General features: G+C 50.8%; 2 protein-coding genes across 3 annotated transcripts in view; both read right to left on the minus strand.

Moving 5' to 3' along the window:
• SYN1 (synapsin I) overlaps positions 1 to 10,079 on the minus strand; it is a 58,904-nt gene extending 48,825 nt beyond the window's left edge. Inside the window, exon 1 of one of the 2 annotated variants that reach the window (XM_070066987.2) lies at positions 9,475 to 10,079. In XM_070066987.2, the coding sequence (XP_069923088.1) occupies positions 9,475 to 9,851 (377 nt within the window). In that variant the 5' untranslated portion in view covers positions 9,852 to 10,079. The remainder of the gene's footprint in view (positions 1 to 9,474) is intronic. The other variant, XM_070066988.2, reaches the window with a different exon arrangement.
• Positions 10,080 to 14,101: 4,022 nt separating this feature from the next.
• CFP (complement factor properdin) lies at positions 14,102 to 19,337 on the minus strand. The gene is made up of 9 exons (XM_002719885.6): positions 19,234 to 19,337; positions 19,001 to 19,151; positions 17,561 to 17,736; positions 16,961 to 17,131; positions 16,639 to 16,830; positions 16,321 to 16,494; positions 15,916 to 16,107; positions 15,679 to 15,790; positions 14,102 to 14,345 (listed from the first exon to the last, which is right to left on the minus strand). The coding sequence occupies exons 1-9, from the start codon at positions 19,301 to 19,303 to the stop codon at positions 14,183 to 14,185; spliced, it is 1,401 nt and encodes a 466-aa protein (XP_002719931.4). The 5' UTR covers positions 19,304 to 19,337; the 3' UTR covers positions 14,102 to 14,182.
• Between the last annotated feature and the right edge of the window lie 1,004 nt (positions 19,338 to 20,341).

Below are 20,341 nucleotides of genomic sequence, written 5' to 3' on the forward strand. Positions count from 1 at the left end.
AGTAGGCAACAGGCACATCACGACCTGCTATGTCATCATCCCCGGGCCTGTCCCCAGCTGGGCTTGCTTTCCAGCAGCTTCCTCCCTCATACCCAGGTCTCTGCCTGACAGCTTTCCCACAAGGCAGCTCACCCCCAGGCAGCCTTCTGGTGGAAGGCGATGAGAAGATACTCCCAGCGTCTCTGGTCCCTGACAGGCAAGCGATCAGGATCTCTGACACACACCCACCACACAAATGGGCCCTGGTGTCTTCCATGACACACACAAGGGACTTCCACTTCCTTCCTGCCTGCCTTTCGCTCCTCCTTTACACCCCAGCCCCACACAGCCCGTCAAAAGCATCAAAAGAGAATTTCAGACACGCACCTTTCTGATCTATAAACTTCTGATGAATGTGTATCGCACTGTGTCTCAAGCCCTTCTGATCATAAGTGTAGCGGGTGCTGACATGTTCTGCTCAGCCCTCCTCTTCAGGTCCATTGTACCTTGAGTGTCAGCTGCTGACAGCTCATGGCCTTGTCCCTGCTGGGAACTGTCTTCTGTCACAGGGCACTGCCTTGGCCAAGGTTACACCTACTCTGAGAAGATCTGCTCTCTAAGAGGCCACAGGGCCAGCCTTGGGCTCCACCTAGGCTGCCTCTGAAAGGCCATCCTAGCTCCAGAGTTCCTCTTCGAATCACCTCTGAAATAACAGCACGGCAAGCCAGCCTCTCTCTGCGTTCTGCTCTCCCCTCCTCACGGGGCAAAGGCACTCCCGAGCAGGCCTCCTGCATGCAAATCCTTCTCTCAAAGTCCGCTGCCAGGACCCCAGGCTAAAACAGTGGGCCAGAGAAATCAAAGGACAAAGACTCTGATACAATTGTGGAGCGGGGTCACCTAGTAACCAGACGGCCGCCAGGCTCCATCAGGCATGGGAGGCTCTGCTCAAAGGCTCTGCTGTGTTGTGGCCCACACAGGGCACTCTGCAGTATGTCCTGGCTGTGGGGGGACAGGCAGGCTGTCACTTGGGCCATATGATCTGGATATCAGTAGTAGGAAAAGATGCTGTGTGGAGTGTATTCCCCGCAGGGGAGAATCACAGCACAGGTCCCTGGGGCTTTGCAGCAGCAGGGACTTTTTCTGAGGAAGGGAATGAACCTGCTGGTGAAATGTCCCTGGCACTGGAGAGGTACAAGGGACATGGTAACCAGATTGGGGGGATTATTTGCTAAATGCTATTGATTAGACTGAAAAGATATGATATGCTCAGGGTGAAAATATCACCAAATCCTGGCAAAATGTGAAAGCCAGAGGACCTCCCTGCCTGCATGTAAGGAAGCCCTAATCTGCAGCCAGCAGGCAGACAGAACGGAGGGCGAGGCCAGGATTTAACTGTGACGGTGGCAGAGCTTCAGAGAAAGTTGGATTCTCAGGCTCAGCACACATCTCCTATGCCATGCTCAGGATCCTAATAGGATAGGAGTGGGACACTGAGGCTCGTGATGGAGATATCTAGGCAGATGTGGTAAAATACCTTGACCTTACAGACCCACCTGAACCGACTGGGCCTACAGATGTAGCCTACATGCCCTAGTTAGAATATAGACCTTCCTTCGTCTGCTTGAAGGGAAGAGGCATTGAATAAAGCAAGTGCTTTCCAAGACTGACTGCCTCCCTCGGAATCCACCTCCGCCTTTCCTTCCAGAGAGCAGACCAATAAACCAGGGTCACTTCCTAGCGCAATCTGACTGGAGAGCTTCCCAGATTGCGGAGGTAGGAGAGGAATGAGACACAGAAAAAGCTGAAGAATCTGGCTAACACATATTGGCAGGAGCTGATAATGTATGCATGGGACCGGGTCCTGAGGACAACCGATCAAGGAGGGAGCCTGTGAAGTTGGAGTACTCGCCCAGGATAGAGCTTCAAACCCTAGCAAGGACTTTGGGAGATGGCTCCTAACACTGCTGGGTAGATGACTCTTGTAAGCTTAGAGAAATCTGTGGCCCACACTCAGTGAAATAGAAATGCCAGAACTTCCATGGCCAATTGTGGAAAGTCTACCAGTTGACTATACTCTATGGGGGTTCTCAGAGCCCATACCCAATGTGTTAAACCAATATGGAGTATGTTGATGACGGTGGCACCAGCCATGCTGAGAACCACAGTAGTGCTAAGTCCTGGTCCAGATACTCACTCCGTGGCCACTTTCCTAGTTCACAAGTTCATATGGCATACTTCGTAGTTGTCAGAACCCCTATGTGGGTCCCTTAGAGCCTGTGAAGCAAGAACTATTGCAGTAGGAGGTCCACCTGGAAGCTTCTGAAAACAGCACACCTCTGTGTCCTGACCAAAACAATAGGTCAAAATCAATACTGTATATACCCCAGGGGTAATGATGGGAATCTGTAACACTCTGAACTATTTGAAAGATGCAGGGTTTGGATCCCATCTTAGGCCCATTGAATTAACCAGTTTGGTTATTGAGGAGGTTGGATGGATCCTGGAGAATGCCTGTAGACTACTCCAAGTGCAACCAAATACAGCAGTACTCTTGACTGTAGCTGCCATATTGGATACACTATCATTGATGGAGCAGAGCAGCAAGACCTCAGGTAGAGCAGGTGCTACTGATTTGGCAAACACATTCTTTTCTGTTATGATGAGAAAAGAGGATTAGAAATAGTTCACCCTCATGTGGACTGATAACAACATTGCTGATGGTCTTTCCATGGGACTTCATTATCTTTCTTTCACCCTGTGTCAGAATACAATCTAAAGCAACCTAGACTATTTGGACATCCAACAGAACATCACACTGGTCTACTATATTGATTACATCATATTGATAGTACAAGAAAAGCAAGAGATGGTTAAGCATATGCCTTGATAAGACCCATGTAGTGCAAAGAGTGGGAGACAAACCCTACATAGATTCAAGGATCTGCCATATTAGCAACATTGTTAGGACTCCAGTGGTACAGAGCAGGCCAGGACAGCCCCTCTAAATTACTGGGCAAAGCACTGCACCTTGCACCTTCCACCTGAAGAGAAAGGCACAACAATTTGGAAGACTTCCTCCAGGTTCTGGAGGAAGCACATTCCACACCCAGAAATACTACTCTGACCCATGTTTCAGGTGACAGGTAAACCTACCAGCTCTAAGGTTGGGGGTAGGGCAGAAAAAGATCTTACAGCAAGTCCAAGCTGTGGTGCAAACATTTCTGCCACTTAGCCCACGTGATCCAGCAGGTGTTATGACACTGGAGGTGTCAGCAGTGGGGGTATATGCATTGTGGTGCCTATGGGAAGCCCTGGTGGGAAGCCCTTGGGGTTTTGGAATGAGGCTATGCCATCTTCAGCAGACAATGATACGATGCTTTTAGAGAAACAAATCGTGCTTCAGTACTAGATCCTGATGGAGACAGAATACTTGGTCATGTGACACCAAGTGACTGTGCATCCAGAATGGTCCATTATGAGCTAGGCTCTGCTAGATCCATCAAGTGATAAAGTCAGATGGTCCCCCAAATCAGGATTGAGCCCACACAGGATCCAGCAAGCTGCAGGAGCAGGTGTCTGTGTCTTCCAAAGTTGTCTTCCAATGTTGTCATGCTACTGTTTCTCCTTCAGCTAAGGGAACTCCTTAAAAACCAGCTATGAAAGAGGAAAGTAGTCTAAGCTTGGTCCATATATGGTTTGCCTTGGTGTAGGGGTGGAAGTAAAAAAATGGACAGTGGCTGCCCTGGAACTGTACTTGGAGTGGCCTTGAAAGACAGTAGCAGAGCTCCCAGTGGTCAGAGCTTCAGGCTGTGCACCTGCTCATCTACCCTGTATGGAAAGAGAATCAGCTCAAGATTAGGATATGAGGGGACTTCCAAAATTTGTGGGAAATTGAATTAAAAGATACGTTTATTTTGGTGCAAAAAATTTTTAGAAGACCATGCATAGTTTTTTTTTCATGACACACATTTTTGTGAACTTTTTGAAGCCCCCTCATATGCACAGACTTCACAAATATTTTGCAATAAAATAAATTTATCTTTTAATTCCATCCTCATGAACTTTTAAAAGTCGTCTCCTTTCTACTCTTGTATTCATTTATGGGCAGTGACGAATGGCTTGGCTGGTTATTCAGGAGCCTGAAAGGAAAAAGACTGGAAAATTAGGCCAAAGAGTTCTGCGATACAGAACTGTGGGTGGACATGTGGGAGTGGGCCAAATGTGAGGAGGGAAGATCTTTGAATTGTGTCTCAACTCCCACCAGACAGCATCCACCAGCACTGGAAGCAGCGCTAAGCAACCAGGGAGAGGCAATGAGTCAGCCAGATGATGTCAGCTGGCCTCCAATCAGCCGCCCCGGCGCTAGCAGATGGGCACACGAATGAAGTGGCAAAAGCAGCAGACAGAGAAGCTATGATGTGGAGTCAACAGCATCGCTACTAAATATCCAATCTGCCAGCCATGGAGACAAATGTTGAGTCCCTGTTATGTCACCATCCCTCAAGAAGACCAACCAAGCACTTTGGGGCAAGCTGACTACCCCTGGAAAGGAGGGTGATCTCCTTTGACTATAGTAACCCATACATGAGTTTTCCTTTTCTGATGGCAGGACCTTATCTAGCATCACTGACCAAGGGCTTACACTATGTTTGATTCACCAACATGGGGTACCACATAAAATTTCATCAAACCAAGGGAGAAACTCTATAACAAAGTAAAGGAATGGAAAGCAAAGGAGGTACAAAAGTGGGCTTGTGGTCATGGAATCAACTGATGGCCTTATGTACCACACCACCTGGAAGTTGTTGGCCTAACAGAACAATGGCACACTGTTGCAGTCACGCTAAGACCAAAACTTGGAGGTGACACCATGGAGGAATTGGCACAACCTCCAAAACAAGAGTAAATACTAATCCAATGAGCACTGTATGTGCCATGTTCCTGCCAGGTAGAACACACAGGTTTGGAGGCTCAGAGGTTTCAGGAGGGGTGGCCCAGGACACCACCACGCCCAGTGATCCACTTACGGAATTTGTGCCTCCTGTTCCCTTAGGGCTCTGCAAGGTTAGAGGTCCTGGTTCTCTTGTGGGGTGGCAGGGGTGGGGTGGGGTGGGGGTAGGGGTGGAGAACACTGCTACGGGGGACACAGCAGGAATCCTATTTAGCTCTAGGTAGGCACTTCAGGTTTCTCATTCCAGGTGAAGAGTAGTTGGTGTCTTGGCAGGGGGGCCATGACCCTGCTGAGTAGGAGGAGACAGGGCTGCTGTTACACAGTGGGGGCAGGGAAGAGTATGCTTGGCACTCAAATGATCTGTTTGAGCATCTGTTGGTACAACTTGCTTAGCTTTGATGGCGAATGGACATGTGCAGCTGCCACAGTCTGAGAAATCTATGGGGACCAAAGGCTCCAGGATCGCTTGCAGATGAAGGAATGGATCACCCACCAAGTAAGCCACTGAGACCAATACAGGTGCTAGCTGGGGGTGAAGGGTCTGCTTCCAGAGAAGTCTATCTAAGAAAAGAAGTCACAATAAGAAAAATAGTTTATATAACCTGCTACATACATACTTACATAATAACCCATGCCACATAAGTAATGGATATTATATAAGACACATTATGTTATAAGGCAAATATAATAGAATAAAGGATATGGTCTTATATAATACATAACACAACATATTTTAGTTATATGGTATATGCATATGTATCTAGAATGTATAGTAGTATGCATATATAACCGGGATGAACATTCCAGTAAATAATTACCTTTATTATGTACAGTGCAGTCTTACCTTCTTATTCTATTTTACTCCCTTCCATGAAGACACACATATACAGAGGAATTGCATAGCAAAAACCATTATATAACACATGCATTACATAGTACATGTCATTTATAATCTATACTCTCATTCGAACAACAGTCTCACTAAATAATTCCACTCACTATGTACAACAGGCTCTGTTATTTTCTATTTTCATCTCTCCTACTGCATGAAGAAAGGGAAACACTCATGACAAGCCAGTAGATGAGCCATGAGTTGGAAAATGCTGGAAGAAATGACTTCTAAAAGGGGACGATGGGTCTTAACTCAGAATTTGCAGTTTTAAACCATGGAGGAAGTGAGATGCAGGAAGGACTGAGGGTGGAGAAGCTGGGTGGGGAAAGGGTGCGATTCTGCTTAGGTGTGCATTCTGCAACAGACCTAATGGGATTTTATTCCAGGCTGAAATTCCAAAGCAGGTGTGGTTTTGAGTGTCTGCAAGTTGCCCACCCTGGGCCTGGTGGACACCAGCTCTCTCCCTTTGTCTATATCTCCTCTCAAACATAGTAGACACTTAGGTAAATACCTGCAAGAGAAGACTGGAGGAGATAGGGGGTGGGGAACTTCTGGGATGCAGAAGGGGAAGGGAAGAAACTTTCACTGAATTCAACAGGTGCTCAATAAATGCTTGCTGGGCAGCTTAGCAAAAATGGAAAGCACTGGAGCTGTGATTATGGAAAGGAGATTAGATTTGTCAGTAGATAATACAAGGGGACTTCAAAAGATTCGTGGAAAACAGAATTTAAATATAATTTTATCTTGGTGCAAAATATTTTGAAATCCATGCCAAAGTTTTTCATAACATGAATTTCCCATGAGCTTTTTGAAGATCTCGCATATGCATGGATTTCAACATTTTTGGCAAATGTCTTTCAGTACCATTTTCCAAGAACTTTTTAAAGGACCCTCATAAATGCTTGAATAAATAAAGGAAAAAGCAGCAAGGAATTTCTGGCAGGAGGGCCATAGTGAAAACCGGGAGTCTAAAGGAGGGTAGTTATCAATATTCAGCAGGGTTCTCATTAACATTTGCTGACTTCAGTGGAACAAATTTAGCCTGGAAGGTAGCACTTTGGTGAGCAGCTGTTGGTGCTCAATAAATGCTTTGCAGATAGACAGAGTACAGAGTGAAGATGCCTGCTGCAGGGATGGGAATGTCATGGTTTGAATAGAAGAACTTAAGAGATCAACGAATGCTTTTGTGATTAATTGGGGGAAAGGGGCAGCCAGGGAGATGGCTGCTAAATGGGTGAGAAACCTAGCCAGAATAAATGGAAACTACACATTCTAAGCTTTCAGGAATGGGTAATGTGAAAGGCCAGATGGAGATTGTCAAAGGGGGAATTAGAATGCAAGAGGAGGAGGAGAGAAATTGAATATGGGGTTCTCAGTAGTATATAATAAATGCTCATTAAATGATTATGTGCTTGAATGGAGGAAAAGGTATAGAGAAGCCAGCTGGTGGTTGGGATTAGAAGGAAAGGGAACTGAATGAGTGTTCTTCCTTGTATATAGTACCGCTTAATAAATGCCTCCCACACTCTGCCACATGGAAAGTATTGCAATAAATATGAGTATAAAGGGGCTTCAAAAAGTTCATGGAAGATGTGTATTCTAGGAAAACTAGGCATGGATTTCAAGAGGTTTTTTTCCCACCAAAATAAGCTTACTTTTACATTTGACTTTATGAGGATTTCTGAAGTAGACTTGTATCTGTAGAATGAGTAACTGACTCTGGATAGAGAGAAAGGCTCCTTGGTAAGTGCTCCTGAGAAAGGGGTGCTCTAACCAGTGAACAGCCAGCACTCAACACATTTAGGCTGAAGCAGACCCCTGGAGAAGGCAAGAGCAGGAATTCCAGAGACTTTAACAGAGGAAGCTGAGAATGACTCATAACACATGTACTCAATAAATGTTTACTGGCTTAAATAGACTAACGGCTATTTGGAGTATGGGCTTCAGCCTGGAAGCGGGAATCCGAGGGCCACTGAAGACAGTGGGAAAAGGAGTAACCCTTATAAACTGGGCTCTGGACTTATCACATGAAAGGACCTTGGAGAGAGGTCTTATGATCGGGGTGGGCTCTGCTGGGGCAGTAAAGGAAAATGGGCCCTGCCTATGTACTCATTGGATACTCTGGAAGAAAAGGACTCTGGGGAGGAGGTGTGGGTACACACAGGGCACTCCTTAAATGCTCATGGGAGCCACTGGAAGAAAAGGCCTTTTGGGAAGGAGAGGGGCTAGTTATGGGCACGCAACCACTTGATAAATGGTCACTGAGTCCTTGGAGGACAAATTCCGTGGGGGAAGAATAGGAATATAGAAATTTGATCTGTGTAAGCATGCTTCTCCATCTATGCAAGGAAAGGTTTCTGCAGAGAAGGCACAGAATGAGGCATAGAGCTGGTATTCCGTAAGTACTTCAAAGAACGACTAAAACGAGAGGCCTTCAGAAATAGTGATTGAAATGGTGCACACAGAAAGTGCTAGATATCTGGGCACGGGACTAAATGGAGGCAGAGGCTTTTGTGGAGACACCTAAGGTTGAGTAAGGCAGAATGTGCTCAGTATGGCTGACTGAATTCACTGCAAGAAAAGGCATTGGGGAAAGGACTTGAGGATGCAGTATACAGCAGGCATCCCATATGTGCTCGCTGAATAGTCATATATCAAGAGGAAAGAACCTTTAGAAGGGGCTCACATTGCAGGCAGTTGATCAATGCTAGATGGATCCACCAAAGGAAGGCTCTTTGAAGAAGCAGTTTGACAACGGGAGATATAGGAAGTACTCCAAACATTCTTTCTAGATCCACTGTAGGAAAAGGTCTTTGAGGAGAGAGTCTGATGATGAGTCACACAGAGAAGGCTCAAAAACGCTCATGGAACTCACTGGAGGAAAATGATCTGTTTGAGAAGGGGTTTGGGGATGGACACACCTGAGGCTTATATTAGATGCTTCTTAGTTCCTTTGCAGAAAAAGGCCTTCAGAGAGAGGGCCTGGAGTTGGGGGACACCCAGAAGGCATTCAATCAAGACTCAACGGGATCCATTAAAGGCAAAGCTCTTGGTGAAAACCTGGGCACTCAATCAATGTTCACTGAATGGTTTGGAAAGGTCTTTGAGGAGGGGCCTGACGTGGGACACATAGCACAGATTGGATACGTGCTCACAAGATCCATTAGCGAGAAGCCTGAGGGCAAGGGTTGAGGAGAACAGGACCCGTATCAGGCTTTCAAAAATGCTCGCAAAATTCATTGAACTCCAATGCCTTGGGGAAGAGCTCTTCGAAGAGGCATACTGCAGGTACTTGATAAAAGATCCTTTAAAGGGTAAGACCTTTGGGGGCAAGAGTTGTGTGGGGGAGGAAGGGTACATTTGGCTCTTGAAGCTCATAGGATATATTGAAGCCAAAGGATTGGGGGGAGGTGGATTGGGGAAGAGGTACACAGCAGGTGCCCAATAGATAACTGCTCCTTCTATCCATCGAGGTTGGAGGGCCAAGGGTGGCGAGCAGAGGAAGAACCCAGAGTAATGATTTAGGGAGGAAAGGGATTTGGGCGAGGGGGCCAGGTACCAGACGCACAAGTGGCGCTCAATAATTGCTCATTCACCGTGGAATGATATGGGGACCCAGGCCCTTGGGGAGACGTCCGCGGCAGTGGCTTACCAGTCGGTGTGCGGCTCGTCGATGACCAGCAGCACCCTGGCGGCGGCGCCCCCGCGGCCTGCGCCCCCAGAGCCTCCGCCCACCTGCTCGCTGAAGGTGGCGGCGGCAGCCGCTGTGGTCTGCTTGACCGCGTTGGACAGCGACGAGAAGAAGCCACCGCCTCCTGAGGACCCAGGACTAGGGGCTGCCGGTGAGGCCGCCGGGGCGGCTGCGGAGACCCTCTCGGCAGTGGCAGTCGCGGAACCGGGCGTGGCTCCGGGGCTGGCAGCAGAGGGCGGCGGCGGGGGCGGCTGCGGGCGCTGCAGGTCTGTCATGTACCCATTCGGCAGATTGGCCATGAAGTTGCTGTCCGACAGGCGGCGCCGCAGGTAGTTCATGGCTGCGGCTTGGGGCAGGGGGTCCTAGGGGCAATCTGGCCAGCAGCCGCGGGGGCGGGCCGCGCGGGGCTCAAGAGCACAACCGCGCTCTCAGGCACGATGCGACTCCTCTGATGCCCGCCGCAGACTGAGGCAGCGCTGACTCGCTGCCGCCGCAGCGCGGATGGTCGCGCCCGTGCCTCCCTATCTCACGCCTCGTATGGTGCAGGCCAGCTTGGCCGGCGGCGGCGCGGACGCGACCAAGGTGGCCGAGAAGGGGAGTTTGCGGAGGAACAGCCAGTGACGTCAGCGCGCCTTGAGTGCTGGGGCGGTGGTGGCGCGCGCCGGCAGGCGGGGGCGAAGGCGCTGTCCGCGGTGCTGAATCTGGCAGTGCGCACGCGCCACGCCGCATCTTGTTTCCCCTCCCCCGCTTCCAATAGGGGATGCGCAATTTGGGGAGTGGGGGCGGGGTGCTTGTGCAGAGGGTCGAAGTTGGTCGTCTGACAGGTCCCACCAGACCACCTCATCCTGGTCCTCATACCTACTCGCACCTATACGCAGGACCCTCGCAGATAACTCGGTTTCCAGTGTTGATATTCACTGCAGAAGGCTTTTAGGGGTTGGGGGTGGCTGGTAGAGACGCACTGAGAGACATAAAAGTAGAGGAATAACCCCCTCACTGAGAAGGTTGGCGGTCACACGCAGTGCCTCATAGGGAGATGCGTCTCCCACGTGCACACAGCCTCAGCAAGGCAGAGAGAACGGTGCTGTGGTGTCAGACAGAATCAGACAAGTGGAGGTGGACACCTGGGTGCTGTATCTACACCCTTGTAGGGTGGGGGTTGGAAGCGCACAGGAAATGAGACACATATGTGGAGATACATATAAACACACACAAAAGTAAGGAAACTCAGAGGGTTGTGTACAGAGAATACACCCCTATCTAGATATATATACACAGACATACAAAAACAGTAACACACATGGACATGTTACATGCATGCACACAGGGAACACACTGATAGAGACCCAGGGAAACTCACTTGAGCATGCACACCTGGACAAAATACATACCCATAGATGATCACGGAGAAAAACTGTATCTGCAACACACATTCTCTGTGGCTCTAGCCTTGATGCATGTCTATCTGCTTCTGCCCACCACAGACTGGGTCTATACACTCCCATCCCTCTGATGTGGATACAAAGCCCATGATAAACACTGTCATCAGTGCCCATGCTGTCTCTCTTCACCCAAGAACTTTAACATAACAGAGGCAGGCCCATCCTTAGACACACAGTAGGTGACAAATAATGGTTGCACATGAGCAAATGTGGTAGTCCTGTCAGAGGCGGGATGTGAAAGCCACCCTGCCAAAACTATAAGATCGTGGTTACAATAAAAGCACAAATCCACAAATAATCATTTTTTTTTACTGACTATACACAACACTTAGCTGTTTACAGTTTCAGCCAACCCTCCCAACAATTCTATGGGGTGGATAACATAATTTCTATTTAACAGGTGAGGGCATCCAAGAATTCAGATTAATTTCCAAAGGATCCTGTTCATATTATGATCTATGTTTTTCTTTGAATAATATGCCAGGAAGAGGGATCAGTCGGTGTCACTGGAGCCCAGAACAAGGTGGGAGGAAGCTTGTGGTAGGAGATGGTGTCAGAGTGGTTAGCGAGGGCCTTGGTTAGGGCCTTGGCTATAGTAAGCAATGATGGTAGAGCAGGTAAAGTGATAGAAGATATGCAATAAGTAGGCAGATTTCGAGTCTCTTTTTCTGAAGGACTTTCAGGTAAATCACCCACTATTCATTTGTCCATTCTGTATTAAGTCATTGACCAGTTTAAACAATGCAGTAATAATGTCATAGTGCCTGAGTCCTATTACACCCTTGGGAAAGCAACTTCCCTCCTAGACTTGGTTTCTTCATCTATGAAAAGGGGGTGATTACCTGGCCCACTGTTAAGGAGAGGAGTAAAGGGACAACTTGTGTACCTTTTCATGTGTGGTAACCTCTGCCAGGAATGCCCTTTCTCTTCCTCTCGCAGGGGCCTTCTTTAGCCATGGTTTCCAGGAGGTCCTCAAATCTCAGATCCCCTGGGCTCCCACAGTTTCATAGTGTAACACTTCCCAAACCATCTTCTACTGTCTTCTCCAAGCCAGCCATTCTTTCCCCCTACCCCTTTCAATGATATCTTTTCTGGCATTCCAAACTCCTGCAGTCCCCAAATGGGAGAACTCCCTACAAATTGGGCATTTGCCCAATGTTTAGTAACAGAAACAAACAATTGTGCTGGGCCTGTGGTGACTTCTTTGGGGGACAGGGGCAGCTTCAGGTCTACAGACCATCCTGGCTCCTCTAGGCCTGGATTCAGGCTCCTTAGGATTGTCTTCAGACTATGCCTCTTCCTAGGGGCCCAGTTCCTAGGTTCCTAATACTAGTGATTCCAACGTCACTCCCTTTTTCCAGGCAGCTCAAATTCCAGATTTCCAGAAATTGATTTGTGGAGGAATGTAGACCTCCCAGGAATGTCTCAAGTCCAGAGGCTCTTCTGAACTGCTTCCATGTTCTTCAGCAGGAATGGCCATACAGAAGGGCTCCAGGAATGATTTCCTTTCTTGTGCTTTGGTGAGTAGAAACTCAAACACACACTCTGAATGAACATTCACAGTACTGTATTCATGTTTATAACTCACATACATATCCATGCCACCTTCATGGGCATGTGCACTCACACATCGTGATGATACACTTCGCACACATTCAATACATCCTAAATTCTTGTACAGCCCATGTACCATAAGCATGTCACACATACACACAGGTGTACCTTATCATACAGCCACAGCTGACCCTGTGCTTTCCTATAAACACACACCTCTCACAGCCTGTAGTAGCAACCAGAACCCCTTGTTTTGGTTCAGTCCTCCTGAGATGATCAAGTACTCACTTAGCTTCATTTTAACCCACCAACTGGTCCAATTTTCATAAGGGAAAGTCAACCCAGAGGAGTCAAGTGAAAGCACGGGCAAGACTCTGGGCGTACAAATCTCCCACTGGAACCTTTCCACCCACAGGGGTCCCTTTAACCCACAGCACAGAGTGCTGAACTCTGCACCTATGGTGCTTCAAAAATGTCCAGCTTGCTACCTTTCTGTGCCTGTTGCCTCCCTTGTGAAATGAAGATTGTAGTAATACTGACCCTCACAGGGTTGTTGTGGATTAAATGGGTTCACACAGTAAGCGCTTTCTAAGGATTAGCTATTACCATAATTATTATGCTAATTAGTGTGATGCATCTCATCACAGAGCCCCAGCATTCTGGAAGTGGCAAATGAATGAATGCTGAAAGTGTCGGCATCTGGGCTTGTTCTTCACTGTGGAGACACGTGCCGTTCTGATTCTTCTTCTTCCCTATCCCTCGTGATGTCTAGCACTATTGTTAGTATACAGTAGGCGTTAAGTGTCGAATACATGTGCAAGCGAAATACCTATTCTGAATTTGTTCTCTCACTTGAGATAATCCTCTCCTACCAGCCCTCCTCCACCCCAGATGCCCGGACACAGCTCTAGTATACAGCAGGTGCTAATAAGTGTTGAATGAGCAAATGCTAGAGGAACGTGTGTGGGGGTTTGTCTTGGAAGCTCTTCCAGGCAGATGCTGACTCTGGCTTCTCTTTGCCCCTGCTCCACCTCAGAGGCACATCACAAGCACTTCCTCGGCCCACCCCCCACCCCCCCCGCTCACCTCCTCCCCCTCCTCCCCCCAGTCTCAAGGAGCTATTTCTCGCCTTTAATTGCGGACTTGGAGCTGAGCTGTCGGGAGTGGGTGGATGCAGGTGCTCGCGCAACAGGGCGTCAGCCTTGGCCACGCTTCTGCAGCAGTTCATCGTCGATTGACGTGGAATCGACCAGCAGACAGGCTCTGCGGGTGGGAAGCTAGGGAGCTTTAGCAGGAGGGGAGATGGCACCGACCAATCAAGCAGTGCCTTCCAGGAGTAGCAGCCAATCGGGAAACCCATAACGCAGAGCTCTGCAGAGGAACGTGCGGGGTGGCCCTGGGGGAGCCCAGACTTTGGGGTTAGGACGGAGGAAGGAGGCTGGGGCTGAACATTCGCTTTCCCTCCCGCCAAGCTGCGGCACAGTGGAAAGTAGTTTTCCCCATAGGCTACTGTGACTGCCCATGCTGTGCCCTTTAACCTGGAAGATGCGACTACCCCACTCCTGCGGAAGGGGACAGATTGTTTTTCCTCCTTTAAGGAATTTTAGAAGAGCCCTCAGGACTGCTTTATTGAGGTCTGGGAGGTGAACGGGTCAGAGTGGGAGGGGGAGGTGTTAGGGCTTCTCCTCAGGGTCTTTGCAGGCAGGCACGTGCAGACATGGTCGTTTCTCCTCCACCACCAGCTTCTGCCCTTGCAGCTGCTCGCACTGTGGCCACGGTTTACCCCAGAAGGTGACATTCTTCTCGCCCTGACCTTCGACCAGGGAAATGGTGGGCCTGGGGTGTTGAGGAAAGGGGAAGGTGAGAAGCTTGTGAAAGGCAAAAATGCATTCGACAAACTCTAATGAGCACCTGCTGTGTGCCCAACACAATTGGTCTTCCCTCTGCCTCAATTTCCCTCACCTTCATCAGGTTGAGGACAAAAGAGCTGATTGTCGTAAAGTGCTCAGAGCAGTGCCTGGCACACAGTACGTGCTTAATAAATTCTGGTGCTTGTCACTCAGTGACATGAGCTATCTTCTCTTACCTCCAAAACCATTTCTCTCTCCCTTCTCCCCCTGCCCCGCACCCCAGGGAAAAAACCAAATGCCTTGTCCTGACATTCAAGGCCTTGTTGTTGGGCCCAAATTCTTGCCCCAAGCCAATCTCTTTCTTTCTCTCCTCTACTTAGCCAAATTCAGTCCCATGTATAGAAAGGGTGTTTCCTGGATTATTTCTCCCACTAGGCAAGCCCTCCATTCACTCCTACCCTGATTCTCTCAATTGATCAGTCTCCCACTCATTCAAATCCTTTGTGCCTCCATTCAACATCTCTACCTCACATTGAGGATGCACTCTCAACGCCACAGCTAGGAGATTATTTCCAAGATGGCAGGCCTTCTATGAATTGGAACAGCGCACTAAATCTAATAGCTTGATGTTTGTGGACACAAAGAAAGCATGAGTACCTTAACCCTAATACCTGGGCCGCTCTCGTCACCAGGAAACACGTGGGGCTGCCAATCTTCTGTGTCCAGAATTCTGCTTATAGTCTTGATGTGCAGGATGCCTTTCCTGACCCTCACGTTCCAGGGGGAGGTCTACTCAACTTCCTGGATCCATGTTGAGGTGGAATTCCCTTTCAATTCACCAATCATTCCTCATCTACCTTCTGTCAAAACCGTGCTCCCTGAGTCTCCTGGGGGCTCCACAGGATCTCGGTTCTGTCTACAACTATGGCTGAAAGGGCCTTGGAGGGCCTCAGGGCATGAGATGTGGAGTGAGTGAATGGAGGCATGGGTGAGGTAGGAATGAGTGAGTGGAGGCCTGAATGACTAAGTGAATGAGAAATGCAAAGCGTGGGTAACTGAGAGGTCACAGTGAATGGACACACAAAGGACTGAGTGAATGGGAGAACAGCTGAGGGACTGCATGAGTGACGGAGGGGCACACAGGTTAGGAATTCTCCTCCAGTATCTTCTCTTATTTAGTTTCTCCCTTCTTCCTGCAGTTGGGAGATGGCATCCAGCAAGGTAGGCACCTTAGAACCATCAGTGGAAGCCATGCTGGGGGGTACCCAACTCTCTAGTCTTCAATGCCACTGCTCAGTACACTCTGCCCCTTCACTCACGGGAACTTGGGGAGCAGGGCTGTGCAGAGCCGCTGGCGGGTCCGGGTGGGGCTGGGCCCACATGGGGGTGTGCACAGTCCCCAGGAACTCCACTCCAACCATGAGCCTTTCACTGCAATGAGGAGGAGGAAGGTCACGGAGTCCGAACTGGAGGCTGTAGGAACATGGGGTCCCCAGCCAAGAGCTGGGAAACCCTTGTCCCTGCAGGGCAACAGTGTGGTCTGTTGGGGCACTCACAGCGGCAGCGCTGGATGTTATAGCAGTGCCGGATGTCCTGGTACTCCCCAGCACATCGCTGTCCATCAAACTTGCGGCCCTTGCAGACCCTAGTGCGTCTCTGCTGGCCCGGGACTTCCTCACAGCTGATGGACTTCCTGCCGGGGCGGCTGCATTCACTCCACTCCCCCCAGGCCTCCCATTCTCCATTCACTGCAGGGTGGGGAGGGGGGCTCAGGTCAAAACAAGGAGCCAGCAGGGGAGTTCAGGGGAAGGGGTATGGGCTGCGGGAGGGAGCAAGGGCGATCGGATGTGGGACTGGGGGATCAGAGGTGGACCAGGACTGGAGGCACTGGAGGCAGGCATAAGACCCCAGGACCAGGCACTGGGCTTAGGCGTGGAAATGGTGCATCCTGAGGTGCTGACCAGGGCAAGGCACAGCTGTGTTGCAGATGTGGGTCCGAGTGGCATCACCGGTGCAGAAGGGGCCCCCATGCTGGGGCACAGGGTGATCACAGGTCCGTTTTTCAAGGGTCTTGCCCAAGCCGCAGGTCACAGAGCAGGAGCTCACAGGGCCCCATGGTCCCCAACCCCCAGCCACTGTTGGGGGAAGGGAAAAGGAGTGAGGAGAAAGGCCCTTTCAACCCTCCCTTAGCCCCTAGACCCAGAACCCTATCCACTGGAAGCGCAGAGCATCTGCACACTGTCAAGAGCTCCAGTGGCAGGGACCTTGTCCCTCTGTACCTGGGCAGGGTGGCAGGCCAGCGCAGCTCCGCTCTTCATAGGCTGGCCCTGAGCAGGGCTTCCCTGGGGGCTGCTTGGAGGGCTCAGGCGCAGAGCATGTGCGGCTCCGTGTTTCCTTTGGCACTTGGGGTCCACCGTGGCAGGAGCCTGAGCAAGGGCTCCAGGGGCCCCAGGCAGCCCAGAGCCCATGTGCTGTGGCGGGGTAGGGGGTGAGAGGTTGCCAATGTGGTTATGGAGTCCTGTCACCCAGTTGTTCCCTGCTGCCCCTCCACAGATCCACTCTGGGTGCCCCCGATAGGCTCCTGCGGCTGCGGGCACTCACTGGGGCAGACCTGCTTGGTGTCACAGGCCTCTGACTCCTGGGCCTCTCCTGGGCAGCGGCCCCCACACTTGGGGGCAGGGCGATCACATGCTCGCTGACGGGTCTTGGTCCCTTTGGAGCAGGTGACAGAGCAAGGCCTCCAGGGCCCCCAGTCAGACCAGCCGCCTATTTCTGTGGGAGAGAGGAAGGGGGGTGGCTGGAGGTAGGAGTGTCCACAGGGCTCCGAACTTCCTCATGTGCTCTCCGTTCACTGATCGTGTCTGCCCCTCCTTGCTCTGCCACCACACCCAGCCCATCACTGCTCTTCTGGACTGTGGCAGTGGCTTCACGCTGGCCCTTTGGCTTCACCCCATCCAAGGGTCTGCCCGCCTCCTATCCAAGTCAGATCACGTTTCTCCCCTGCCCAGAACTGAAATCTCTCAGACTGAAGCCGGCGTCTTCCCTGTGGCCTCCACAGGTCAGGCCCCTCTTGTCTCTCTGGCCTCACCTCCCGCCATGCCGGCCTGCTCTTTAGTTCCTACAGGCTTCAGGCCCAGGCCTCCCCTCAGAGCCTCTGCACTGACTATTCAGGTGGCCTCCCGCCTTGCTGATCCTCCTCACCAGGACAGCACGGCTGGTCTTCACAGGCCTGTAGCTGCCACTGGAGGGTGCCCGGAGCTGCCTTCTCAGAGCATGGCCCACCCTGGCCCACGCAGCGCCGGTGCCGCAGCTGGGAGCCCTCAGAGCATGTCACTGAGCAGGGGGCCCACGCAGACCATGGTGACCATAGTGGGGACCTGTGGGGGAGGAGCACACATGTCCCACCCTGTTGGGAGCTGATAAGGATGGCGTTTCGGATGCCAGAGTATGGGTAGGCCTAGCAGGGGGTGCCAGGTGAATGTGTACGGGGTGGATCAACGAGTACCTCCTTCTTAGCGATGTTGGGGGACTGAATGGCAAGAGGTGGGCATACATTAAGTGCCTGATAAATACCACTTACCTTCATGATCCGGGGCCTGGAGTTAACCTTGGAAGTCCCATCAGGACAATGCCAGGCACACAGTAAGCAAATATAAAGACCAGGACCTGGAAGTTCTGTCAGAGACCAACCAGCTCACCACTGTGCATGGGTAGACGGGGAGTGCTTACTACAAGGCATCCTGCCAGCGAGCTCAGAGGTCCCCTCAGAAGTACCCTTGACCTGTCCCCAACATACTCCATAGCACTGGCTATGGTGTTCATGCTATTAAACTGATGGGGACCGCTGCTGACATGACTGCCCCCACAGTCTATCTGGAATATTCAATAAGCATAGAAAATTTATCTAGAATACAGGAAGGGCTCAACACAGGTAAGCAGGAAATGATGATTAGGAGAGTAGAGTTACCCTCAGGAATCCAGAAGCTGCCTCCTCGCCCCTGCAAGCCATCTAGAATGCAGGAGGTGCTCAATGAACATGAAGTGGCATCCTAATTAGGGACCAGAGCCGCTCTCAGAATTCTCCAAATTCTTTCACCCCTATAATGTGTTCATTTACAATAACCACTCAATAAATATAACCTGCCAACCCAACTGGGAGAGCACAGCTGCCTTCAGAAATATTCAGGTTGTACCTCATTCCCCAACCCCCACCGGGCTTCCAGCATGCAGGAAATGCTCAATATATGTGAGCTATGGCAGTGATTCTAAACCAGGGGAGATTTTGCTCCCTGCCTCCCACCCAGGGGACACCTGGCAACGTCTGGGGCCATTTTCGGTTGTCACAACTGGTGAGGGGAATTGCTACTGGCATCTAGCAGAAGACCGACCAGGGATGTTACAAAACATCTCACAATGTACTACTGATCAGCAGTCTCCTGCCCCCCGCCCCCACCCCGAAACCTCATCTCCGCAAACAAAGAATTTTCTAGTCGAAAATGTCATTAGTGCCAAGGTTGAGAAATCCTGAGTTATGGTCATGATCAGGCTGCCGGGCCCAGCCTTCAAAATCCGAAAGAACCCAGTTCTGGGTCACCCCCAGCCAACCCTTTTGCCCACCCCTGCCCCCAGGCTCCCCCGAACCTGCATGCATGGCAGAGCCCACTGCCAGGCTCCTGGAAGGCATAGGCAGCATTGAGACAGCAGTGTTCCACACTGACACCTCCCCCTAGGAGGCCCTTGCACTTGCCGCTGGGTTCGTCATACTCGGTGAAGCAGACTACAGGATCCGCACCTGTCAACAGGGCAGGTGACACAGTCAGGGACGTGGTGGGCCTGGGCACCCCGGGGGGACAGCTGGGCCCTCATCCACTCACCGGTGGCTGGCAGGGTGAGCAGCAGCGGCAGCAGCAGCAGCGGTAGAGGGGGCTGCGCCTGGGCGGGCATGTTGAGCAGCACACGCCTGCGCCCTTGGCAGAGTGGAGGTCTGGCTGTATGCACCCTGGAGTCAGGCGGCAAAGAGGAATCTGCGGCAGGAGGAACTGGGAGGGTGAAGTGGAGGAAGGGAGCCTCTGCCGCGTTGACCTCCTCTGCTTCCTCCTCTTCTTTTCCCACCCCACTTCCTGCCTCACCCTTGGTCCTGTTTTGTTTGTCACCATATCCCCAGCACCTCTTGCTCTGCCTAGAAACCTTATAGGGTCCAATCAGGGCTCCCTGGACAAATTCTCAGAGGGGAGCCAGAGCACGAGTTTGGAGCAGGATGAACCCCGTGACCTTGGGCACTCAAACCTAAGTCTGTTTCCTTACCTGTAAAATGCACAACCCCTAGCACCACACTAGGTCCACCCCTAGGGAGTGCTGACCGGGGCTGAAAGGAGGGTGCCCACTGGTCGTGCCTCTCTTCATGGGGAGGTGGCCCCGAGGTGATTGCTTTGCCTTCCGCACAAGTGAGGTTCCCTGCGGTCGGCACAGGGGAAGTGAGAAGGGGAAGTGGTAGGTTGGTGGGGAAGGGTTTAGAATGGGGGAGCCTGGGGGATATCTACTGCCCTTGGGGTCCAGGAGGTATAGCTGGGGAAACTTTCGGGGCTTGAGGCAGGAGTGGTTAGGAGGCTCCAGCTGAGTACCCTCAGGCAGCTCACACCCCCTCCCCTGAACCTGCTGCCTCCCCTATAAAATGCGCACAGGGACTGCACCTGCATGAAGATTTTTTTAAGTCCTTGGGACAATGCCTAGTGTACAGTAGGTGCTCTGTGTTTATTAAATTCATGTGTTCAACATTTATTGAATACCTACTGGATGCCACATGCACTTCTAGGCATTAGATGGAAGAAAGAACAGGGCAAAATTTCTGGCTCCTGAGTGACTTCTACACTTAAAAGAGGAGACAGATAATAAAATGTCACCTCCCTCAAGAGGCCTTCCCCGCTGCCCCGGTAGCATCCCTGTCACTCTCCAGCCCAGTGACTCTCAAACCTTACTTTACAT

The sequence above is a fragment of the Oryctolagus cuniculus genome, chromosome X (genome assembly GCF_051225735.1).
Source record: "Oryctolagus cuniculus isolate XC-2025 breed Fujian yellow rabbit chromosome X, ASM5122573v1, whole genome shotgun sequence".
NCBI lineage: Eukaryota > Metazoa > Chordata > Mammalia > Lagomorpha > Leporidae > Oryctolagus > Oryctolagus cuniculus.

Bases quoted from the DNA above. Each gene is read 5' to 3' on its own strand.
- CFP (XM_002719885.6), bottom strand. From the start codon at position 19,303: ATGCCCGCCCAGGCGCAGCCCCCTCTACCGCTGCTGCTGCTGCCGCTG. The intron at 17,737-19,000 runs GTTCGGGGGAGC...CCTCCCCCACAG, and splicing joins GGGCTCTGCCATGCATGCAG to GTCCCCACTATGGTCACCAT. The intron at 16,831-16,960 runs GTGAGTGCCCGC...ACCCCGCCACAG, and splicing joins CACCAAGCAGGTCTGCCCCA to CACATGGGCTCTGGGCTGCC.